This window comes from Carassius auratus, chromosome 7, assembly GCF_003368295.1.
Source record: "Carassius auratus strain Wakin chromosome 7, ASM336829v1, whole genome shotgun sequence".
NCBI classification, from domain to species: domain Eukaryota; kingdom Metazoa; phylum Chordata; class Actinopteri; order Cypriniformes; family Cyprinidae; genus Carassius; species Carassius auratus.
This window is the reverse complement of record NC_039249.1, coordinates 4,743,315-4,768,350: the sequence shown is the minus strand read 5'-3', so window position 1 is coordinate 4,768,350 and position 25,036 is coordinate 4,743,315. Positions and strand designations below refer to the sequence as shown.

Below are 25,036 nucleotides of genomic sequence, written 5' to 3'. Positions count from 1 at the left end.
TTATATTAAATACTGATTAATTAACACATCTTTCTTAGTAGTTAACAGTAGTGAGTTAAGTGTTAATGAATAATCACCTGTTAGTTCTTCAATAATTCCTTATTAGTTATGTAGTAAGTAAGAAACAGTATTCTAAAGTGTTACCCCAATTGCTTTGAGAAAGAAACTCACCCCTGTACAGTGATAGTTGTACATGTATATGTGCAGCCTGAAGTGCATAGCGAGCTTTTATGTCTTATACTGTCTGTATTGTTCTGATGGCCACACCTCTTATACACTGTGAGATGTTAGGTAACTGCAGCAGTCAAAAAATGCTTTTGTTACATAACAGAACTGCAAATTAAAGTTACCAAGAGACTATTGGTGAACCCTTTTGCCTATACAGTGCCATTCAAACATACCTGTCACAAATCAACAGGTTGCGTTGAATCCAAAACATGCAGATTTTCAGAGATGATCATAAATGGATTCATTTGTAATATTTTCAGATGCAAGAGCATGAAATATGTTTTTTTGCGATACGTCTTCAAAAATCTAAGTGTCTCTGTCAGTTCAGTGATAAAATATTATATAAAATATTGTTCTGAGGGAACACTGAACAAAATGATAAACGGAACACTTTTGTTTTTGCCCCCATTTTTCATGAGCTGAACTCAAAGATCTAAGACTTTTTCTATGTACACAAAAGGCCTATTTCTCTCAAATATTGTTCACAAATCTGTCTAAATCTGTGTTAGTGAGCACTTCTCCTTTGCCAGTTTGTAGTCCAGTAGTTTATTTGATCATTGGTTCTTTTGATTGTTTCAACAGGTGTGTGTGTTTTGTTTACACTTGTGTATTTAACCCCTGGTTTCCCTATGACTCATACATTTTCAGTTCTCCTGGATAAATATCCTAGTTTTTTTTCATTGATTAAATGCTGCATTTACATTCTTGTTTCCTCTTGCTTCCCTTGATCTTCTTGTTACACACAGTCTAGCCATCATTTCATTTAAAAGTTCATTTTTATAAATGTATTATTAAATACAGGTTTGAGTTGCAATTGTTTTCTTAAAACTTGTGAAAAAATATATTCATGTGCAGATTAAGTTTAAAGAAATATCTTGATATTATCCTAATGCAAATTGGAAAAGCTCAGATAATTGTACGTACGTTTAGTGGCCCCAAATATGTTTAGGCATATAAGCCTATAAAGGTCATCACATATGTGTATCCAAACCAATACAATTTTCAAGCAATAAAATTACACAGAGAGAAGTTTGTCAGGCCTGAAATAATGTACCAACAGTTCAAATGTACTGTTCAAAAAGAAAAGAAAACATATTGTGACACTTTCTTTGTGGATCCATCACTGAGACACTGGATTTGCAAAGATATCGCTCAAATCCATTTGTATTCTGCTTGAACTGATCCCAACTAGGACATTTTGCTACCAAACTTTGCAAGAAGATTCCTCAAGAATTTCAGCACAAAAAATACTTTATGCACTTTTGACAGGTAGAGGTAAGGTTGAACTGCAGCGCTTGGCAAAAGCGTGCACCAACTTAAACCTAGAACTAAACAATAAGTGTGGTATGGAAGCTGATCCCTCAGTACAATAACCCAAGAGATTGTCCCATAGCCAAACACCAGTGTGATCAGGATGACTGTGACAGCTACAAAAGCCTTTCTCTTCTGTTGATGTACTCCTTCTTTCTCTCTGTTCCCTGGCTTGGGTTTCATTAAAACCCACAAAATCATGACAGAGCAACATGAACACACAACTAACATTGCTAGAAACAGTCCCATCGCAAGCCATAAAGGCATTTTTGGGTAAGAATCCACAATATAAAATCCAAATGCCAGGATGATCAGCCAGACAAGCACAACTAAAGGCAGTTTCATCTTAGGGGTTTTTGTGTATTTCAGATAAACCAATGGATGGACCACAGCCAGGAATCGCTCCACACAGAAAACGGTTTGAAAGAGCGGTCGACCCACCAGATATGTACTGCACAGGAAAATAGAGATAAGAATAAGGGCTTTCTTATTAAGCAAAGCACCTAAGACAAAGGTAACGAGAGAAACCCCATTAATGACCTCAGCAACAGACTGATTCAAAATGACAAAGTCTGAGGATGTGACACTTCTCCTCACTAGCCACAGAATCCAGCAGTTCACAGGCAAGAAAACGACGGTGTTGGACAGTAAGCTGATGGCAGTGAGAACATTTCCCGGATAAGAGTCCATGCACTCATAAAAAGGATCATCAGAAAAGTTCATTTTAAATCGGAGGGTGCAGTTGGATAAATCCATAGTGTTGCTCAGTCCCATATTTGCTCAGATGTTCCTTTATTTTCTGTGTGCATCTGTTAAATTAAATCACTTCATAAGTTTTTATCAAATACATTAATGATTAAATAGCATTATTAATCCCATAGGCAATAGGCGAAATAAAAAAAATATATATATTAAGACAGTATCTTCATGATAACGCATACACCACAATAACATACTCCAAAAACTTCACAATGTATGACAGATGTTTGATATTTCAAATAGAAAAAAAATATATATTTATATACTCACACGTGTATATCTGTGCAGTCTGTAAGGGTGTTGTGAGGACACAGTGTGTAGAAATACAGTACATGTCTGTATGAAAGCCACTCCTCTCATCCATATTAAAAGAGGGCTGTGAAGAAACTGGAGAAGAATATAGGTAGTATAAGTTTGCATTGTTTACTTATGGATACATGAAAAAAACAAACAGTTGTTGTTTAGTACTAGAAATAATAACCCTTCAGAGATGGTACACATATGATGAAGAATTGAAGAGTTGTTTGTTTGATTGCATTATTATTTTAGTACAGTTTTGTAGTAACAGATGTAGCTGAAATGTAGCTTATTATATAACTTGCAAAATAATCTGCATGCAAATTTGTTTTCTGAAAATGTTTAATTTAAATATAGGACAGAAAAGGAGTGACTCAAATGAATGGATCAAGTGACATGTAAATGGATTCCACAGCATTTTACACAATGCCCTTTAACCAACACTAATCACCTAAATTAAATGTCAAAAATACCAATTACGTACAATTGTTTTGCATGTTGAATTCATCACAATTCTTTCTATATAACCTGATATGTACAATACGTCTGTGACAGAAATAAATAAATACATACAGTGTATGTCTTAATTTCCAGCAAAAATTCCCTTGATGAAAACAAGATGAATTCAGACAAGTCAAAAATTGTTTAAAGTGTACAAAAATATTGTTTTAGCCAAACACTTTTCTCAATTTATTATTTATTTTCCAACAGCCATTTTTTTTTCAGTGCATTTCTGTATGACAAATGTAAATTACATATGAAAATCATAGTCAATAAAAACCAAATTATCTCCATTTTATCATTTTAACATCATTTTTGCCCTGCAGGTGGTGATTTTACTATGTATGAATAGATAGATGGCTTCGTAGAAATAAATATACAAAGTGAGCTGGAATTTTTGACTACTTCAGAAATGTTGTTGCATAGGAAGCTATGCAAACAGTAAATATATAGACTTTGTATAATGTATAGAGCCATCCTGATGCACAATATAATGACATACCTTTACATTTCAAAACAACCTTGGAAGATTTTGTTGCCAAACCTCAGGAGTGACTTACTCTGTTAGTTTGTTCTTGTTTTGTGGGCAGACAGACCATTGAAATGTTGCTTCATAATGTACATAAATTACATACTACATAAAGCTGTGAAGTTTAAAAAATCCCACATACAGTGATACACATGCAAACTTCTCAAACATATAAGATCAAAAAACAACATGGAGAAAACACAAAAATCGAGACAATCTGCTTTGGATTTTTATTTTTTTATTTGTCAGATATTGATTAATTAATTATACCGCATATACCGTATGATGAACTACTCAGTCACAACCTTCAAAGATTTTTCATATTCCAGTTTGAATACAGGAGATAAATCACCAATATCTAATGAATTTGACTATGGACCCACATCACATGACCTCAATGATGCAATGGTTTTCATCAAATCTGTACCTTTACTATACCCTACCTCTAGCCCTCTTTGTTCTCTATTTATCTGACAGTAGTGTGTCAGTTATTAAATGAATCCAATCATATTAGAAAGGTTATCATAACCAGAATCTAACCTTCCTAGAACAAGGTGCTAAGCCTGTCTCTGATGGCACTACTTGGCAAGGACATTAACAGGTGACAATAATAGTGCCTCTTCTCAGAGCCCATCCTTCCGCAGATTTATTATGTGTATTATTATGTGTTATATTTAGTGCAAACACTTGAGGTGTCAACAGTGCTGTCATGCACCAATGTGTCACCCAAACTTTGGACAATTGTATATTAATAATCAATACAGTATCTTCTCTGTCTAATGTGCTCTTTTAGTTTAAGAGCATTGCTGTTTTCCTGCACCTGTTGAAAACATTTTTTCACACTGCGATCACATTCGTGAAATTTTAGTGAAAAATTGCACACAAAACAGGGTCCGTTGTCTGTTGTCAATAGTAAAGAGACGTCGCTTTCAAAGCAAGCAGCTTGAACACGAGTGAGATCTTGATGGGGTACTTCTTCGCCCTCCTGTTAAACTCCTGAATCTCACTGATATGGTGCGATCCAGCATTTGTCATACCAGCATTTTATGCTTCTTGTACATTATCACACTTTTGGGCTGGGTCCTTGTAGTCCAAATCTAAATATACATGATTTTATTTCACAAATGTAACCATGACACACTGTTCATCCTGAACTTCTATTTAACCTGCAGTCCATCTAATTTATAATGAAGCAGGTTATTTAAAGACTCCAGCTTTTAGTTGCATGCAATAAGCTTTTGCCAAATATACACATTTAAAATGTATTCTCAGTTTTCCAAACTTAAATTGAAAATCTAATAAAAAAGAGCATGACATATTCATTGTTTTTATAGGGAATGAACACAGGAAAGAATGGGTTTCATATGTTTAGCAGCACTTTTAGTTGCTCTGTCAACTACATTTACAGTTATGCATTTTTTTTTTAATGCACAGTAAGAGTGGTTATTGATATCTGAGTCAACCGGGAGGGATTTACTGCCAGTGTTTGGAGGGAGCAGAGGTACAGTTGAACCTGTCCTCTCACACAGGACACACTTATTAGGATTTTCCATCCCTTGAGCCTCCAGTGACAGCTGACTTTGAGTGGAGGATAAGTTTGCATTCCGGCTCGGATTGAAATAATTAATAGAGGATTCAACACAGCAGGCTGGGCATGAATCCAAATGAAGGAACTGGATTGTACAATTACAGAATTTATACAGTGATTTGTTATATTTGACAATGAGCAAGATGAGTTCATCCCTCCATAAGGCCTATCAAACTTAAAAACTTTTTTTTAATATAATTAACATTTTAATTCTACTTCCTCTTCATTCAAATTCAAATTCTAGTCCTGTTTGCTAATGCTCTATCAATTTAAATATGATTAAATTCGAATTTACAAAACATTCTTCCATCTTTATTTGACCCTCTATCTTTAGCACACTATTATAATTCTATTCTTAAAAAACCTTTCTAAACTTTGTGTATTCTATTTGTTTATTAAATTATTAAAATGTAAATGTTGTGTCAATTCTAAATTCAGTTCTGAATGGCTAACATTATATTCCTTGAATATAATTCCAGACCATAAATATTGGAAGATACAAAGGAAAGGTGACATGATCTTGAGGCCTAATCAGTGGGCTATTTAAATTTTAAAGTAAAAATTACTCAGATGAGAGTATTCTTGTTAACATATCTATCAAAATGAACACTTGCAAGAGATTGAGCCAACACATGGGGTCAGCAGTCAGCTATGAGAGCAAGAGAGACATTTAAAAATAGAGTGAGGAATGGAAGCATAGGATATAGAAAGAAGAAATGTCTCTTTAAATTACCCTTTACCAAGCAGGGAGAGAGAAATACCGTACCTCTCTCTCTCTCTCTCTCTCTCTCTCTCTCTCTCTCTCTCTCTCTCCTCCCTACAGACATACGGCATGTGACACTTTGCACAACAGCTGACCGATCCGAGTGGCAGAAGCCGTGTGACTTGAAATCCCAGGACACCCTTTTGCAATCCCATCCTGATTTTTAATAGCTGTCGGCGAAGACATCTAGGATGGAGAAGTTCTTTGTTTGAGACTTTACTTTTTTTTATAGGAGTGTTTGCAGCATATGAAACTCTGTCAATGCCAGCTTGAATTTCTCAAATAGTTTGCTGAAGAAAGAACATTTTCTACAATGGATGTCTAATGAAGTTTCTCTACCTACATAGAACTGGATATTGTCATTATTTTGGGACTTTTTTTTTATTTTGCCTTTCTGTGACCCGTTACTCTCAGCACTTATTTATTGCCCTTGACCAAATCAATTTATGTAGTAACCCATTAAAAATACCCTGTTTGCACCTTCAGGTAAGGATCAGCAACCAATCAATTATCATAACATCATCCACAACAACCATATTTTCATTCAGAATCTGAGACTCTGTATTCCTGTGCATCAGCTTATTTGTGGATTTGAAGGTCTCTTTGAGGCTCAGAGCAGGTGTGAGTGCTACAGGAGCACATTTGCCCTCCATTCAGCTTTTTAGGGGCAGAAGTATGATAAAGAGCAATAAGAAACTAAATTCCCAAGATGGCGCATCAAATGCTATCAGAAGTAACAATGTCAACAAACAGGCCAATAGCCTGGCTCTCTTCTCTCAACCGAATACCTTTAATAGGTAAGTGACGATGTGTTTTAAAACCAACCTATTCAACTGATTTTAAATCAGTTGTGATTTCTCAGGAGCTGATCCAGATTCAGCGCTTAAGTGTCACTTGTGTCTGAAAATGTGTGAAGAAAGAAATGTAATTTGCGTTCGTGTCCCCTGTTAATCTGTTTAATTCCCTAACCTCTCTGGATGTGAGATTTGTTGCGTTTTGTGTCCTACTCATGTGCCTGTTTTATGTTGAATCTTTATGTAGATATTGAATTAACTGACCTTAGTTAGAAGTACAACTTTTCAATCAATCAGTTATTATTTTCCTACACCGGAAAAAAACATATCTTCTAAAAATCCTTAAAACAAGATACATTTATTTAAATTATTATTGAGGCTTGTTTTATTGATGCATCTCAAGTGTATTTTGTCTAGTTCAAGTTTCAGGATACAGTAACAAGTCTTACGGTGTTTCTCAGTTAAATGTGTTTTGTTTAAATTATTATGACATATTTTAACCAATAAACAAGGTGAAGATACTCATTAAAGAATATGATTTTCTGCTGTGTAGTCCTATCAAATGAGTAAGAATTCACTTGAATATGATTTGCAAAGTCTTTAAAAAAGATTTTTGGCAATGTCACATCAAATCAAATTCGCTGGTGAAGGCATCTATTATCATAGTCTAGTCATGTCTGGTTTCATTCCTTTCGTGTGACTCAGTATCCCCTGATAGCAATAGTCTAATTATATAATCCATGTTGTATTCATTTATAATGGCCCTTAGACCAATGAGCATGACAAACAAGACGCTCAAGGGGTTGATTTTCTGCTGTCTGAAGGGACCAGCACCTGTTGTGTCTGCAGTTTACTATGTAAGGGAATGTCATAATCATGTATAAAATGTAGTAAAATGTAACCTAACATGATCTTTAGACAACTCTGTAATATAATGCCAAATTCAACATGCTGATGTCTGAAGTACACTGTAGAAACCTTTTATTTACTTCACCATGAACGAGGTGACATATTTAAGAAACCCTCACTTTGTTCTTGATGGCTTCATAGCTTTACATTTGGGGCCTGGATTTATTCTCTTGATCACTTGACTAGAGGATACTGTTGCTTACTTCATGTTGCATTCCTCTTGTCACTCAGCCCAGATTAACACTGGTTCAGATAACATTACACCTACAGGATCTCCCACATTAAACTGAATGAAAGACACGGTCAAAACAAAACAAGGACCAACATTAATCTTCAAATAAATCTAGGTACCGTACATTTAATTCAAAGCGGTATTTGATATGAGGACTATTTGTAAAGCACTGTGATTATGGACTGATTGTTCCCCTCCATCCCCGCCTGAACTGGTTGATGTAACCCATTAATTCTGTGGATGAAAGGATTTTGTTGTTCTCTCTCCAATTCACATCCGTTTCTCCTCCCCTTATTCTTTACGCTAACAATGGATCTTCCTCTGCTGTCTGGAGCAGTGACCATAAGTGCATTGCTCTAACACAATCAAACAAGCCTACATGCTTTAAAATATGAACAAATAAGACTAAAATTAAATGTCATTGTCCTATCAAAAAAATATATTCAGGATACAATACAAATTCACTCTATTGACTGCATTTGTGTTGTATTGTTGATTACCACAATAATAATTCATATTGAAATATTAGATGTATAAATATAACATAATATTACCACATAACTAACTATAGAAAAGGCATTTACACTTGTAAAAAAGGCACAAGGTAACATAATAAATAGATATCCACAAGACGAACATTGTGTTTTTGTGCATGAGACATTATAGTAAAATTACATAACTTATCAAAAGAGACTGTTTACATGTGCATGACTCCATCCACAATCATATCATTAATGTATAAGCAGATGTCACTGCCTACAAAAGTTGTCTGACCTCAAAAATGATGACTTGGACAACTTCGTTCCTTTCATCCATCCATCTTCTACTTGCTTTAGGGCCATGGGGAGGGGTTGGAGCCTACATTACAACAGAAATAATAATGAACTTATGCGCTTAAACGTATAAGCTTCATATTTCCACGTGCCTTGCCCTGTTCACTTTCATTGTAACTGCATTACAGTATGTAACTGTAACTTAGAGAAAACAGCACAGTGGGAAAGCTTGCTGCTAATCTGTGACTTGTGCATTTGACATTTGCACATAATGTTTTGTGAGGGACTGAGGCGAGACTGTCTGGAGAAGCCCACAATGTGTCCGCTGTGGTATTCTTGTAAATTCCAGTACGGTCAGACTGATATGCCATTTCCATCCCAACACACTATCACGGCTCATCTTTCATTTGTAAATCACTTGTTTTCTTGTCACTGTCCTCATCTTCGCTGCAGAAATATCATTATTAACCACAACATTGTTAATCGGTCATATCATTCTCAGTGTCATATGCTCATCGAAATCTGCATTTTTATTATACTCATCTTAATAGCAAACTAATTCGGGATTTAAAGACAATCATGACACATTCACAAAGCATATTAGGCAGAGAACACAATGTGTTCCTGCTGTCTGTCTGGATTACACTACCACAACATGCTGCTTGCTCCAAATAGACCCTTGAGCTGAAGGGCCAGTCATGTCAAGCAGCTGAATGCAAACTCAATAAAGCAGCTACACACAATGCATGACTGCACTCGTAAATTCAGCACACAGGAAAGGGTCATGACTTAAAAGATGTCACCTGCTAGCTGACTATCAGTTTAGTTCCGATGAAATGCAAGTAAAGGAATCTTCCGAAAACAATTAAATGGACTGTTTTGTTATAGAAGGTGACAATCTGCTGTCGCTTCCCTGTCATCTGATTGAGTCCAGTGATACGGGAAGCTATGGTGATGATCCCATGGCTTGATGAAAGTCTGAACACAGTCGGAAACAGATTTATGACGCTGCTCTGTTTGTTCTGGAAGTAGTCACAGCCACAGGCTTATGCCATTGATTGAATATTGACAAAATAAATACCAGGAGCTTATGGTTTCTTTCCTCTCTCCTCTCACTCTTAAAATTGCTTTCCTCTGTACATACTTTGAAATGGCATTAAAAAAATGCCCAAACAATCATACTGTGAACAAAATGGCCAACACCATGGACCTCACACATACAGTAAACCTTTTTGGACACCTCTGTGGTGCCCAAAAATAATGCAGGCCTTTAAAACTGGAGATTTATGAGGCAGAAAGGCCAACTAATTCATCATTATGTCATCCAAATTAGGTCTTGAAGCAACATTGGTTTTCATTCTGCTGCTAAAAAAAGATTATATTCAAAATCACTGCCATTTACAAGCGTGATGAATATTAATACCTATTTAAAACTCAATAAAATAGCAATTAAAAATAAAAAACAATCATAATACCAGTCAAAAATTTGCAATTAAGATATTTAATGTTGCTGGAAAAAGTATTTTATGGTTACCCTGCATTTCTTTGATCAGTAAAATAAATTTTGTTAAATAATTATTTTATAATTTCAAAGATCCCTTTGTTTCCTTGTGATGGCAAAACAGTCTTCTTCAGTGCCACAATATCATTCAGAAATTCTTGATTATTCCAAACATTTGACCGGCTGTGTGTGTGGTAACTATTGCTTTAGAAATCTGGAAGATACTTATTATTCAATCTATCAACATACAAAAAGGAAAATCAGGTGGCATGAAGTAATATTTGAAGATAAATATGGGAAGCAAAGTCTGATGAACAACTTTTGCAAGGGGCATTGGCAGAATTAGACGTGTTAATCATAGTCTCATGGCACTAGCTGTTAACAGAAACTGAATACTAGAAAGTTTCATGTGGTTCCTCTTCACCTTTCACGCTGGACGGAGTGGCATTACCTTGTAACAACCAACAAGGAAAAAAGTAAAATTAAAAAAAAAAGTAAAGAACAATTATGTTCTTAGCACATGACCTTGGTTTTCGGCGTTTGTTCAGGTTTAATTCCATAAAGGCCGAAGATGGGCTGTAGTGGATATCTATATCTGGGCCCATTAACAAGATTTATGTGTTCCTCCTACAGAAAAGTTACATATTTTTTTGGATATGTTTTATGGGCATGCATGATTTACAGTGATTGTGTCTGTGCATGTTAAGAGCTTCTGGCCCTAACAGTACCACAACTAGAATAACACGTTGTCTTACAGTACAGGCATTAAAAAGCTTAAAAATGGCTATATAAGAGTATTAATGTATGTAACAGTTTTGAATAGTAAAGGGCCAGTGATAGTTCCATTAACCGGACAGAAACTCTTGTGTAAGGTAAATCAGAGAAGCCATGCTGATTTAAAGGGTGTCATGTCAACACAGTCAGTCCCAAACCTCAAGTGCAAATACAGGGTGTTCACAGCTTGCCTACTGGACTATGCCTTGCTTTTACTTACATCAACTTTATATTACTTTGACTACTGTTGAAACTTAACTGATTAACCTATAAATTATTAAATACATTATATTCTTAAGAGATTCAAACCACCATAGCTCAAAAAACTGTAGTTTTAATAAGCAACACTTGAACCTGGAACAAGCTTTGGAAGAACAGGAGTTAGATGAGGACAGATGAAAAAAGGAGCAAGCTGTTTTCAGTTACACCAGAAAAGATGGTGAACATATCTAGGGACACTGTTACCACAAAACGCCTCTCCAGCACAATTCAGTAATTGCGGGTCTGAGAGAAGGTTAAAGGGGTTGTGTTTGCATGAGGGTGTGTAAGTGTTCATCCACGTGTGTCTGTACTCTGAAATAGAAGGTGTCAAGGTGCTGAATGAACTCATTTTGGATGGGGTGACAAGACCAAAGCCCAATACGGAAACATTAACCAACACATTTGAGCTAACCAGCAGATATCTATAAGAAATCATGCTGTGAGAAGATGTTCTTTCATGCGAACAACAAACATTAACATTCATTTTACTTTAATTAACCTTATATTTCTTTAAAGGAATAGGTCCCTTAAAAAAAAAATTAGCTTATAATTTTCCTGTACAGCTTGTAATTTTAGGATCCTCTACAGTGAATGGGTGCCGTGAGATTGAGAGTGCAAACAGCTGATAAAACATCACAACAATCCATAAGTAATCCAATACGAGTACTATCTACTCAATACTGTTATCTCCAGTTTAAAAGTCTGAACCAGGAGAGAAATATGCACAGATCAAGCACAGTTTACAAGTGAAAACAGATCTAAACAAATATTTTGGGGAAAGAATACAGGGGATGGACTTTTACACTCAATGAAATGTTAATATGGATTTGTATTTTGGCCAGACATGATGGTTTAAAGTTAAAGCACCTTGAGATAGATTTGTTTCTTATTTGTAAACATGCAGCTTTTCACTTCACAAGATATTAACTGATGGACTGGAGTCATGTGGATTACTTGTGGATTATTGTGATGTTTTTATCAGCTTTATGGAGTCTCATTCTGACGGCACCCATTCACTGCTGAGGATCTTTTGTTGTGATGCAATCCAATGCATACATTTCTTCAATATCTGGTCCAATGAAGAAATAAACTCCTCTACATCTTCAGGGTCAGGATGAATTGTCTTGATTGAAGCAAATTATTAAAAAAAATCCATGTTTCAAGATCTTTTAGCAAATCTTTAGGGAAACTATTCCTTTAAGTGATATAACATTAATGCAATACCAAAATCTGCTTTTCATATTAAAATGTATAATGATAACCATCATAATAATACAAGCGGTATAATAGAAAGCCACTTGATCAATCAGAATAAGCTGAAAGTGGCCTGTCCATAAAACATGGCCAATAGTCACATAGACAGTGCCAGAGTCATATACACTAAGACAAATGAAATGAAATGATGACCATTAGGCACACAACCATGAAGCTAATTGTTTTATTTAAATAATAAACTAATCTATAATAAACAACACAATCATAATATATGATTTCTTTGATCTGACACAGTAGACATCTAAAATAAGACCCAGCGTGTTACATGCAAACTGAAAATAATCGTAGCCTGATCTCCATCTGCCATGAGGGCATCATGTTATCTTGACCTTTTAAGAACTGAAAGGCTCCTGGGAGAGTCTGTCCTGTAATGCTGAGAGGTAGTTATTCCCCCAAGCCCTGGAGGGCATTTATTCTTCTTATATTGAATTAGTTATCTGTTAACGGGACCCCTCACAGTCCATATCATCTGCCCTGCCAGACAAGGACAAATGGTGGCATGCCAGCTGCCCATAACATAGCTACAGTACGTGTAAAGTTGTGTGCCACAATAATGCTTGAAGGGATGGGATGAAAAGGGCAAAGCATTTATCTAACTCTCACGCTCTTGCTTGAAGTGTAAATGACACCTTTCATCATGTCTCTTTTTCTTTCTGTCACTCATGTCTGAGTGTTTGCAATGCATCCAGCTCTCTCTTGCTTTGTGCCCAAGCTGTTATTGATTGAAATTGGCCCCTGGAGCTTGAATGATTTTGGTCTGTCACTATGCGAGACCTGGAAATAAACCAGGGCCAGTGAGAAAGATATGGAAGATAAAAGAGGGACAAATGAAAAGATTAGATTAGAGCTAAGATTAGAAGCAAAGTAATATTCTCTTCTGTGTCTTTCACTGTAATTAACTGTTTAGTACTGAGTCTCCCAAAAGCATCGGAAGCCCAAATATATCATAGAAAACAATCACTTCTATAATCCACTTCTGGGAAGCAGAACACAGACTCATTCTGCTAGTTAACTGAGCTCAAGTTCTGTCTAGTATATTAGCCTGTGGTCAAGCACAGTAAATACTCAGGGTGTGAGTTTGAGATTGCCAAAAAAAATCCAAGCAAGCCAGAACTGAGTAGCCTTACTAACCTACATTATTGTTAAAATCAAAAGTTTAAAGATGTAAGATTTTCTTTTTAATATTTTTGAAAGAAGTCTCTTATGCTCAGCATGGAAGCACTTATTAAATAAAAAAAAGGCAGTAAAAACAGTAATGTTGTGAAATATTATTGCAATTAAAAAAAAAATGCTTACTTATATATACATATATATATTTAAATGTATTCCTATGATGGTGATTCTTCAGAAATCATTTTAATATGCTGAATTTGTACTTGAAATAAGAAGGAACAAGTAACATTTCTTAATATTATCAACATTCAAAAATTCATTTTTCTTCATGCGTGTGTGTGTGTGTGTGTGTGTGTGTGTGTGTGTGTGTGTGTGTGTGTGTGTGTGTGTGTGTGGAAACCATTATAATGTTTTTTTTTTGTTTTTTTGTTTTTTTAAATAGATATAGATTTCGATAACAAGTATCTACTCTTATCAGTTTATTGAATCCATGGCTTGTTGAATAATAATTAAAAAAAACTTGCTGACCTTAAACTTTTGAATAGTAGTCTATACAGTATATCTGTGTATGGAAATATTCATAGACAGGAAAAGGAAACATTGTTTATTCATATTCATTTATATCTAGATGTTTAGAAATGGTCAAAATACTAAGTAAAATGATGTCATCAGGGTTGAATAAAGGTGCTTGCAAGTCTAGAAACTTAACCAGGACACTTGGTATAAATTTCACCTTAGCAGAATAACAGCTTTCTTATTAGTCTTTCAGTCGTGAAATTACCAGCTTCCCAACCCATACTCTTTCTAAAGGTAAGTAAATAAACTAAATAAAGCTGAAAATCAACTATGTAGTCAATGCAATGTTTCTATTCCCAGAGAACACACATACTGGTAAATAATAATAATAATAATAATAATAATAATAATAATAATAATAATAATAATTAATTAATTAATTAATTAATTAATTAATAAAACAATGCCTGAATGCATAAATGTAAAAAGTCTAATTAACAATAAAAAAATACACTTAAAAAATAAGAATAGAAATCTGACCTTGTACCGAGTATAAGATGCCAAGAACATCAAAATACAATAATTCTGAACTTCTGCATATCTGATTATGACTGGCATTTCTTAAAAGGAACTTGTATTTAATTTGTATATGTATTTGTGTTGTCAACGTATTTAGTATTTAAAAGCGAAGCATGTTTGAAACAAACAAATTTTTGGAATTAAGAGAATTCTGCCTTACTGAAAGAGTCAGACTAGTCTCAAAGATGTCAACACTGCCATCTCCTGGACGCCTTAGAGCAAAACGCCCCTATCTCTGCTGTTTACAAGAAACGGCGTTAAGCAAGTCTTTTATTAACTCCTCAACTACTGGGGAAAAATGCACCCGTCTCGCGAAATAATGAGTCTACTGAATAATACATTCATAGTCGAATAATAAGTTAAAGATTGGAAGTCTTCCGTGCTTCTTCTTTTTCAGTCTATGATTCTGTCTCGCAAGAAGTCGGGTTTGATTGGTTTTCCTGACTCGAGGCTCCACTCTTCGGTCATCTGATCGCGTCTGAGACGCAAACTGATCGTCCCCCAAAAGCGGAGCGTTTTCCTCGTCGGATTTCCACAGTAAGATTAAAGTACGAGGTATGTTATTGTAGTGCATCTCACCTGTGCTGGAAACCCTTCTAGTGTAAATGTGGTGATTTATTTGTGAAATAAAATTATTTTTCCTCTAAAAAAATGGCGACGTCGACTGATCGGGGTAAACGATAGAGGCCTGCATGAATCTGGCATCAGATCACTGCGTGTTTCATGCAATTAAACATTGCTTTTTACTTTTTATGCAACACATTGGCCACTAAATCGCTTCCATTAAAAGATCGACGATCGAACTAGTGGTGTAAGCGTTATAGTTTATGTTTTGGGTAACTTTATAATGCCTCATCATCAGTTCAATCACAACAAATATCTGTTTTAGCAGTTGCAAATTGCATGTTATATGCTCTCCATTTGCAGTACACGTGCTCGAATTTTGTCAAGAGGTGAACTGAAGCAGATGTTTGGGTCATAGTATTATCATCTTGTGATTCTGTGTCGTTCTTTATAATGACCGGAAGAGTATCTCAGTTTAATGTCCAGTGGTGAACATTTAATACAGGTTTAGGCCTGGTATCAGACTGGCATAAAGTTGGCTTGACGTTGGACGTTGGATATTCGCAAATCTAGGGACCGTCTCTAAAGTTACACGAGAAACTACTATACACTTCTCTAACGTCAATAGCATGCAAGGAGAATGACTAACAGTCAGGAAAACAACTTTTAACTGTTCATCCAGGTGTCAACTATAATGCACACCTTTTATATTTTTTGATAATTATTAAAATAAACTGTAAATCATGTGGAAAACAATTGCTACTTTTCATTACCGAATGGACTTAAATACAAATTGAAAGCTCAATAACATTTGAACAGAATGATTCACTTTCATAAAACATACTGTAAAGTGTTCATCTAGGTGTCAGCTACAATGCACACCTTTTATATTTTTCATAATTATTCAAATAGACTGTAAATCATGTGTAAAATATTGCTACTTTTCATTACCGAATGGGCTTAAATACAAATTTAAAGCTCAATAAAAATTGAACAGGATGACTCACTTTCATAAAACATACTGTAAAGTGTTCATCTAGGTGTCAGCTATAATGCACACCTTTTATATTTTTCATAATTATTCAAATAGACTGTAAATCATGTGTAAAATATTGCTACTTTTCATTACCGAATGGGCTTAAATACAAATTTAAAGCTCAATAAAAATTGAACAGGATGACTCACTTTCATAAAACATACTGTAAAGTGTTCATCTAGGTGTCAGCTATAATGCACACCTTTTATATTTTTCATAATTATTCAAATAGACTGTAAATCATTTGTAAAATATTGTTATTTTTAATTACCGAATGGGCTCAAATGTAAAATATGCCATAACTTGAAGTTCAATAGAATTTGAACAGAATGACTCACTTTCATAAAACATACTGTAAAGTGTTCAACTAGGTGTCAACTATAATCCACACCATTCAGATTTTTCATAATTATTCAAATAAACTTTAAATCATATGTAAAATATTGCTATTTTTCATTACCGAATGGGCTCATATGTAAAATATGCCATAATTTAAAGCTCAATAGAATTTGAACCGAATGACTCACTTTCATAAAAACATACTGTAAAGTGTTCATCTAGGTGTCAGCTACAATGCACACCTTTTATATTTTTCATAATTATTCAAATAGACTGTAAATCATGTGTAAAATATTGCTACTTTTCATTACCGAATGGGCTTAAATAGAAATTTAAAGCTCAATAAAAATTGAACAGAATGACTCACTTTCATAAAACATACTGTAAAGTGTTCATCTAGGTGTCAGCTATAATGCACACCTTTTATATTTTTCATAATTATTCAAATAGACTGTAAATCATTTGTAAAATATTGTTATTTTTAATTACCGAATGGGCTCAAATGTAAAATATGCCATAACTTGAAGCTCAATAGAATTTGAACAGAATGACTCACTTTCATAAAACATACTGTAAAGTGTTCAACTAGGTGTCAACTATAATCCACACCATTCAGATTTTTCATAATTATTCAAATAAACTTTAAATCATATGTAAAATATTGCTATTTTTCATTACCGAATGGGCTCATATGTAAAATATGCCATAATTTAAAGCTCAATAGAATTTGAACCGAATGACTCACTTTCATAAAAACATACTGTAAAGTGTTCATCTAGGTGTCAGCTACAATGCACACCTTTTATATTTTTCATAATTATTCAAATAGACTGTAAATCATGTGTAAAATATTGCTACTTTTCATTACCGAATGGGCTTAAATAGAAATTTAAAGCTCAATAAAAATTGAACAGAATGACTCACTTTCATAAAACATACTGTAAAGTGTTCATCTAGGTGTCAGCTATAATGCACACCTTTTATATTTTTCATAATTATTCAAATAAACTTTAAATCATATGTCAAATATTGCTACTGTAACTTTCATTACCAAATGGGCTTAAATACAAATTTAAAGCTCAATAGAATTTGAACAGAATGACTCACATTCATAAAACATACTGTAAAGTGTTCATCTAGGTGTCAGCTATAATGCACACCTTTTATATTTTTCATAATTATTCAACTAGACAGTAAATTGTGTGTAAAATATTGCTATTTTTCACTACTGAATGGACTTAAAGACAAATTTAAAGCTCAATAGAATTTGAAAAGGATGATTCACTTTCATAAAACATACTGTAAAGTGTTCATCTAGGTGTCTACTATAATGCACAACCAATTCAAATTTTTCACAAGTATTCAATTAGTTTTAAATCATGTGTAAAATATTGCTACTTTTCATTACCGAATAGGCTCAAACACAAATTGAAAACTCAATAGAATTTCAGCTGAAAATGTACAATCAATATATTTCAGATGTATTCTTTAAACAACAATGAAAGAAACATCAATGATGACAACAATGATACTTCCATCATTTTTATTGTTCAATTATTATCTTTTCAATATTTTCATATTTCCCAGGAACATCCCCAGTCCCTAGACTCCCACAAATACCTTAACTTTTACATAAAACAACTGTAATACATTATTTACACAGGATTTTTTAATTATTTGCATAGGCAGCACTTCCAATCACTCTTTCGAGCCCTGTTAAACTGGCCCTCTGTCATTTGAATGCATGTCACATGGAACCACCTCTTGCATTGATGACATTCGATCTGAAAAAAAAAAAGAAAATAATAAAATATATAATCTTTTCAAATTGATTAGTAATATTATATATATACACACACACACACACACATACTGTACATATACAGTATAAGCATTTATAAATTCACAGTAAAGCACAGCTTATGTATAAGCTTCAAATTAATTGCCACATCAAATAATACTTAAGGCAATAAGCCACAAGAAGCTTTGGTTTACTGTAAATTTATAACAGCTAAGGGCTGTGGTTAGGCACGATGTGAAGAGGAGTGACACACAGATGTAAACATAGGTGTATGTTTGTAGAATAATTTACAACAGCTTCAAAAGCGGCTCAAACCATCAGAATCAAGGACCGAAACTACCCATTTTATAAATTAATATATTAAATTAATTAAAAGCAAACAGTTATCTAAACGATGCAAACAACAAACAAAACAATAGAACATGGCATCAAATGAAAATTAAAAATGGCACAGAAAAAAACATTCCCTAAAGGTCAAAACAATCCCAGTCCTAATTATTAATTTTATTTTTACTATTACTTTTTTATTATTATTTAAAAAAAATGGTACAATTGAGCATCTTAACAATGTAATATGATATTTATTTTAATTTTCCATTGTGAAAAATTCTGAAGGCTTACATGTATCTAGTTACAGAGTGAGGTTTCTGAAATTGCAATTAAACTATTTTTAAACCTTAAAACATGTCACAATATAGCAAGTTACAAATCAGTGAGACATTATTCCACTCAGTTTAAAGTTAAAACATTGTTTTTCAAGAACATTTTTTTTTTTCAGAGTGTGACACCAAGGAAAGGCCTTCTTTGAATGTGCTGTGGAAGCGCTGCGCGTGACAGACAAATTGTCAAATTTAAAACGTAAAACAGTCAAAATGATAAGTTGTTTCTGAGATAACGTTAAGCAAAAAAAAATACACATAGAGCAGCTTTTACTACACAGAGCCATTGTTCACTGACAAGCTGTGCAAAACCATGCTAATAATGAAACGTGAATTTGGGTAGTGAATGCTGCTCTTAAAAAAATGTGTAAATCAAGAGTAAAAAATTCTGTCTCTGTCTCTCTCTCTCTCTCTCTCTCTCTCTTTCTCATGCTCTCACTCACTCACAGATACACACACACAGTTGTTAACAATGTAGTATGACCATATTAATTGTATAAGGAATGGTATTACCCACCCAAACCGTTTTTGCACCTCCACCAGGGGGTTTTGAGGCAGCACAAGCAGAACAGTAATGTCCTCTCTTGAATACTGAAAACATGGTTATATGTTAGCTGTGTTGGCGAATGGTACATAATGTAAATAACGCATAGTAGTCCATGACCCTATGTTTACTACTAAAAATTGTATTTCTCTTGTATTCCTCATGTAAAAAGGATATTGCGTGTTATAAAATGAATGGTTTTCTAGAAGTTTTTCAAATCTACACTTTACAGTATATGTTGTATTATAAATGACAGCTGTACAAGAAATATATTACCTGAGGCTTGCAGAATTTCCTCTGCCATTCTCAGTCGCACATCTTCCATATGCTGCTTGGATGTGTTTATCATCAAATGACAAGGGATGCGTGGGAAATCAGCTACAACTCCCTAAATGAACACCTTACAGTATGTTTTATGAAAGTGAGTCATTCGGTTCAAATTCTATTGAGCTTTAAATTATGGCATATTTTACATTTGAGCCCATTCGGTAATGAAAAATAGCTATATTTTACATATGATTAACAGTTTATTTGAATAATTATGAAAAATATAAAAGGTGTGCATTATAGCTGACACCTAGATGAACACTTTACAGTGTGTTTTATGAAAGTGAGTCATCCTGTTCAATTTTTATTGAGCTTTAAATTTGTATTTAAGCCCATTCGGTAATGAAAAGTAGCAATATTTTACACATGATTTACAGTCTATTTGAATAATTATGAAAAATATAAAAGGTGTGCATTATAGCTGACACCTAGATGAACACTTTACAGTATGTTTTATGAATGTGAGTCATTCTGTTCAAATTCTATTGAGCTTTAAATTATGGCATATTTTACATTTGAGCCCATTCGGTAATGAAAAATAGCAATATTTTACATATGATTAACAGTTTATTTGAATAATTATGAAAAATCTGAATGGTGTGGATTATAGTTGACACCTAGTTGAACACTTTACAGTATGTTTTATGAATGTGAGTCATTCTGTTCAAATTCTATTGAGCTTCAAGTTATGGCATATTTTACATTTGAGCCCATTCAGTAATGAAAAATAACAATATTTTACAAATGATTTACAGTGTATTTGAATAATTATGAAAAATATAAAATGTGTGCATTATAGCTGACACCTAGATGAACACTTTACAGTATGTTTTATGAAAGTGAGTCATCCTGTTCAATTTTTATTGAGCTTTAAATTTGTATTTAAGCCCATTCGGTAATGAAAAGTAGCAATATTTTACACATGATTTACAGTCTATTTGAATAATTATGAAAAATATAAAAGGTGTGCATTGTAGCTGACACCTAGATGAACACTTTACAGTATGTTTTATGAAAGTGAATCATTCTGTTCAAATGTTATTGAGCTTTCAATTTGTATTTAAGTCCATTCGGTAATGAAAAGTAGCAATTGTTTTCCACATGATTTACAGTTTATTTTAATAATTATCAAAAAATATAAAAGGTGTGCATTATAGTTGACACCTGGATGAACAGTTAAAAGTTGTTTTCGTGACTGTTAGTCATTCTCCTTGCATGCTATTGACGTTAGAGAAGTGTATAGTAGTTTCTCCTGTAACTTTAGAGACGGTCCCTAGATTTGCGAATATCCAACGTCCAACGTCAAGCCAACTTTATGCCAGTTGTTAACTGAGATGGCTGCTGTGTGAGGCGCTCGGTTAATGTTCAGTCGCTGGATGGCGAGCTCAAATCTGTCTGTGCCAGTCTCGTTTTGCAGTATAAACAAAACAAAGTTAAATCCAAAACCCAGTGGTTGAGGGTTTCAGATGGATGGTTGATGATGCAATTTTACTTACGTTCTATTAATTTCTGATGTGTAGACTGCTGCGTTTTAATTTTGTACATGCATGTTTTTAATTAATCTGTTATATCAAAGGTTTCAACATCAAAATTGAACTCATTTGCTTAATGCACAATATTGGTTTTGATGTTTCATGAGTAAAAATGTTTTATATAATATTAACTAAGGTTATGGCAGTAATGGCAAATAAAGACAGATCTTAATTTTTACTTGTAAATATGTAACATTGTAGAAGGAGAATTGGTGGTTACTGTTGTTTCCTTTAGATTTTTCTGCACTTTTACAGTTAGAAAAACTTGACATAAGGAGAGATTAATTGTAGGGATTCGCCACTCACATCTTTAAATCATTTGATCTGGACTGCATGTCCCAAAAGCATTATATGCTATCTATAAGTACATCATACTGGAGACTAGGGTTACACAATTAATATAATTACAATTATGTATGCAGCAGCAATTAGTTGTTCAAAGTCCACTTCTTTTATTCTGCGTGCTTCAGATGCGTTTTTTTCTTTCTACAAATTATATTAAGAGTTTTCCCCATTATTTTAATTTTAATTTTAGTATAACATTATAATACCATTCATATTATTATTATTTTTTTACTTTTTTTAAATTTAAAGAAGAAACCAATCCAATGTTTATTTGACATTTTAGGTTTAAAACTATAGAAAAGCACTAAAAGGTTTTCAGTGTTTTCAGAGTGTACAACATACAGTTGCATTAAACAATGGTATAAACATCATTCGGTGTAAATTGTGATGGTCGTGTTTAGGGGTGTAACGATACGCGTATTCGTATTGAACCGTTCGGTACGACGCTTTCGGTTCGGTACGCGGTACGCATTACATATACCGAACGGTTCGTTGGAGTAATTAATTATATTTGAAAAAAAAAAAAAAGAGAGAGAGAGAGAGAGAAATATAATGATATGCGTTCAACAAGGTAGCCCAATAACCCAAACAACGTAACAGGCAACGCCCCTGACACTCCCGAAGAAGAAAAAAAACACCATCTTATATGTTTATGTTAGGCTACTCATCAGGCGCTCGCTCACTCAGTACGCGCTGCAGGCTCGTTGCAAAATAGCCAATGCGTTGAACAGACTAGAAATGAGAAGATCCTCCAATAACCAACAGGTCTGGTTCACATATCGTGCCTAAAAACGCATGGAAAACGCTAAGCGCGTCTTTCTCCTCCTTTCCAAAGCGCTCGGGCAGAAGCGCTCATGAGGCGTCTGTCTTTGCTAAGCAACAATGACGTGCTCTCTCCATGAGACACGGAAATTTCAGCGAAGGATAAATGGATTTGCAGCTCTAAAAATCGCTTGCAGTAGCTCTGCTACTAAATTTATTTCAAAATTGCAATCCATATACAACTATGATCAGCTGTTCCTTCATCTTGGCTGAGCTCTCAACGTTGTTACGGGAAAGGATGAAGCTGATTGGTTGGTTCTTGTCACATGACCAGTGTTGGGGCTAGTTACTCAAAAAAGTAATATATTACATATTACATATTACTCTCAAAAATAGTAATGCCTTACTTTACTTTATTACTCCCTGGAGAAAGTAACTAGTTATATTACTAGTTATATTACTAGTTACATCTTTTTTTCTTAATTACTCTATGATTGCCTGAGATGCATCAGATGGAGGGAGAACATACAAAGGAGGAGTGTTCTTTAGGGTCTTTATCAGTGGCGGCTCCTGCCAATTCTCTCAGGGGGGGCAAATGTTTGCTCTATTAATGAGGATAGGTCACCCATTCAATTGATAAATTAACGGGTAGTTAAAGATGTAAAGGGAACCGAACTACTATAGTATTAATTAAAAATAAACTGACATTAGGAATCAATCTCTTGCACTCCTTATTTTTCTATATCCGTGTTAACACTATTCATCAGCATATGAAGACTAACACTAGGATGTGGTTTTTCCAAAAAATACTTTTTACTTTTCGATTTCAGTTTAATAAGAAATAATTGAAGTCACATAAATCACTGTTTACACAACTCACTTATATTACTGCTCGTCAGTACACCTGTTCTCTAATCAGCGGTTAATTCCATCAGGTGCGTGATTTCACATAGAGCAGCTGTTACTACACAGAGCCGTTATTAACTGAGAAGATGCGCAAATCCAGTTCATTTTCAGCGTTTATTGGCACGGTTGTATGAACATATGGTTCACGCACCTGATGGAATAAACCGCTGATTAGAGAACCGGCTTTACTGAGATGCGCATTAACGAGCGGCCGATCGTGATCGGAGCACTCCTACAAAATAATTACTGAATCTCCACCCGTCGAAACTAGCTTTCTGTTGCTGGGAACCTTCCTCTGAAAAAGAGCTTGCCATTGTTGACGCTTCCATTTTTCCCCATCTGTCTGAGCGAGCCGCTCTGCTGCCGGCTGTCGACCAATCAGTGATGGTAAATGATACCTCGTGCCAAACCCAGACCAATCACTGTTCCATTCACGCCCTCCTTCCCTTCTGTTCTCTGTGTTGTGTGCCTTGTGTGTGATGAAGGTGCTACTGGCAAATGTAACGCAAGTAACTAGCTTGGGAAAACTGTAATAATATTACCATTTTCAGACGAGTAATGCCTTACACTACTAGTTACTGAAAAAAGTAATATTATTACAGTAACGCGTTACTTTGTAACGCGTTACACCCAACACTGCACATGACCCGCGGTGCGCTTGCGGCATTCTGAAAAGTTGAGTTTTTGCATTTTGCTGTATCTAAAACGTATCGAACCGAACCGAACCGAACCGTGACATCAGTGTATCGTATCGAACCGAACCGTGAATTTTGTGAACCGTTACACCCCTAGTCGTGTTTAAAAATCGCAGGTTTCAAGGTAATAATTGACAAATTATAATTTGTGTCATAATTGTGCAGCCCTACTAGAGACCATTGAAAAAAGCAGCTCTGGTTGCAGATTTGCCAAGTCCGTTTACCAGAACCTGAGCCCAATTAGTACACCAAACTAACCCAATCATGGTCCAGTGAAATTGGCTATCGAAATCATGTTCCAGGGGGTCAAAACCTTCTTCCAAGGGTTCCACGTTGATAGAAAATAGGAGCAGACAAAACCAATAACAAGAAAGTAGCCCAATTCCACAGGAAAACCACAGGCTTGGAAACACTGACTGTTTGCATAGTTAGAAATTGATTTATTTCAGAAATGTTCAGTGCAAAGGCTCTGTAGTTTTTTATTTATTTATTTTTTGTATACAGAAGTAGGTTCTTCGCTTTATTTTTTCATTGAACTGGTCATGAAGAGGAGTCAACTTAGTGATCTTTGTTGACAGGGAAGGACAATATTGACAGTCCAGACTCTTAATTACATCTCACCAGCATTAATGTAAAAGGCCAAAGTACTGCTGACAGGCTATTAATAATGTACAGTTGCCTAGTATCTATTAATTGTCAGTCTGGCCTATCATGTTGTCATGTGTTGAGGCATGTTTGTCCCTACCTGTTCACATTCAGGCGAAAAAACCAACCCTACTAAAGCACATGCATGAGAGTTGTGTGAAGGTAGTCCTAAACTGTG

At 34.6% G+C, this 25,036-nt stretch overlaps 1 protein-coding gene across 5 annotated transcripts in view; it reads left to right on the top strand.

The window, feature by feature from the left end:
• The first annotated feature begins 6,091 nt into the window (after positions 1 to 6,091).
• znf638 (zinc finger protein 638) overlaps positions 6,092 to 25,036 on the top strand; it is a 31,426-nt gene continuing 12,481 nt past the window's right edge. For 2 of the 5 annotated variants that reach the window (XM_026266751.1, XM_026266752.1), the window contains exon 1: positions 6,092 to 6,773. In XM_026266751.1, the coding sequence (XP_026122536.1) occupies positions 6,652 to 6,773 (122 nt within the window). In that variant the 5' untranslated portion in view covers positions 6,092 to 6,651. Of the gene's footprint in view, positions 6,774 to 14,613; positions 15,259 to 25,036 lie in introns of those variants that run through there. The other 3 variants (XM_026266753.1, XM_026266754.1, XM_026266750.1) reach the window with 2 other exon arrangements.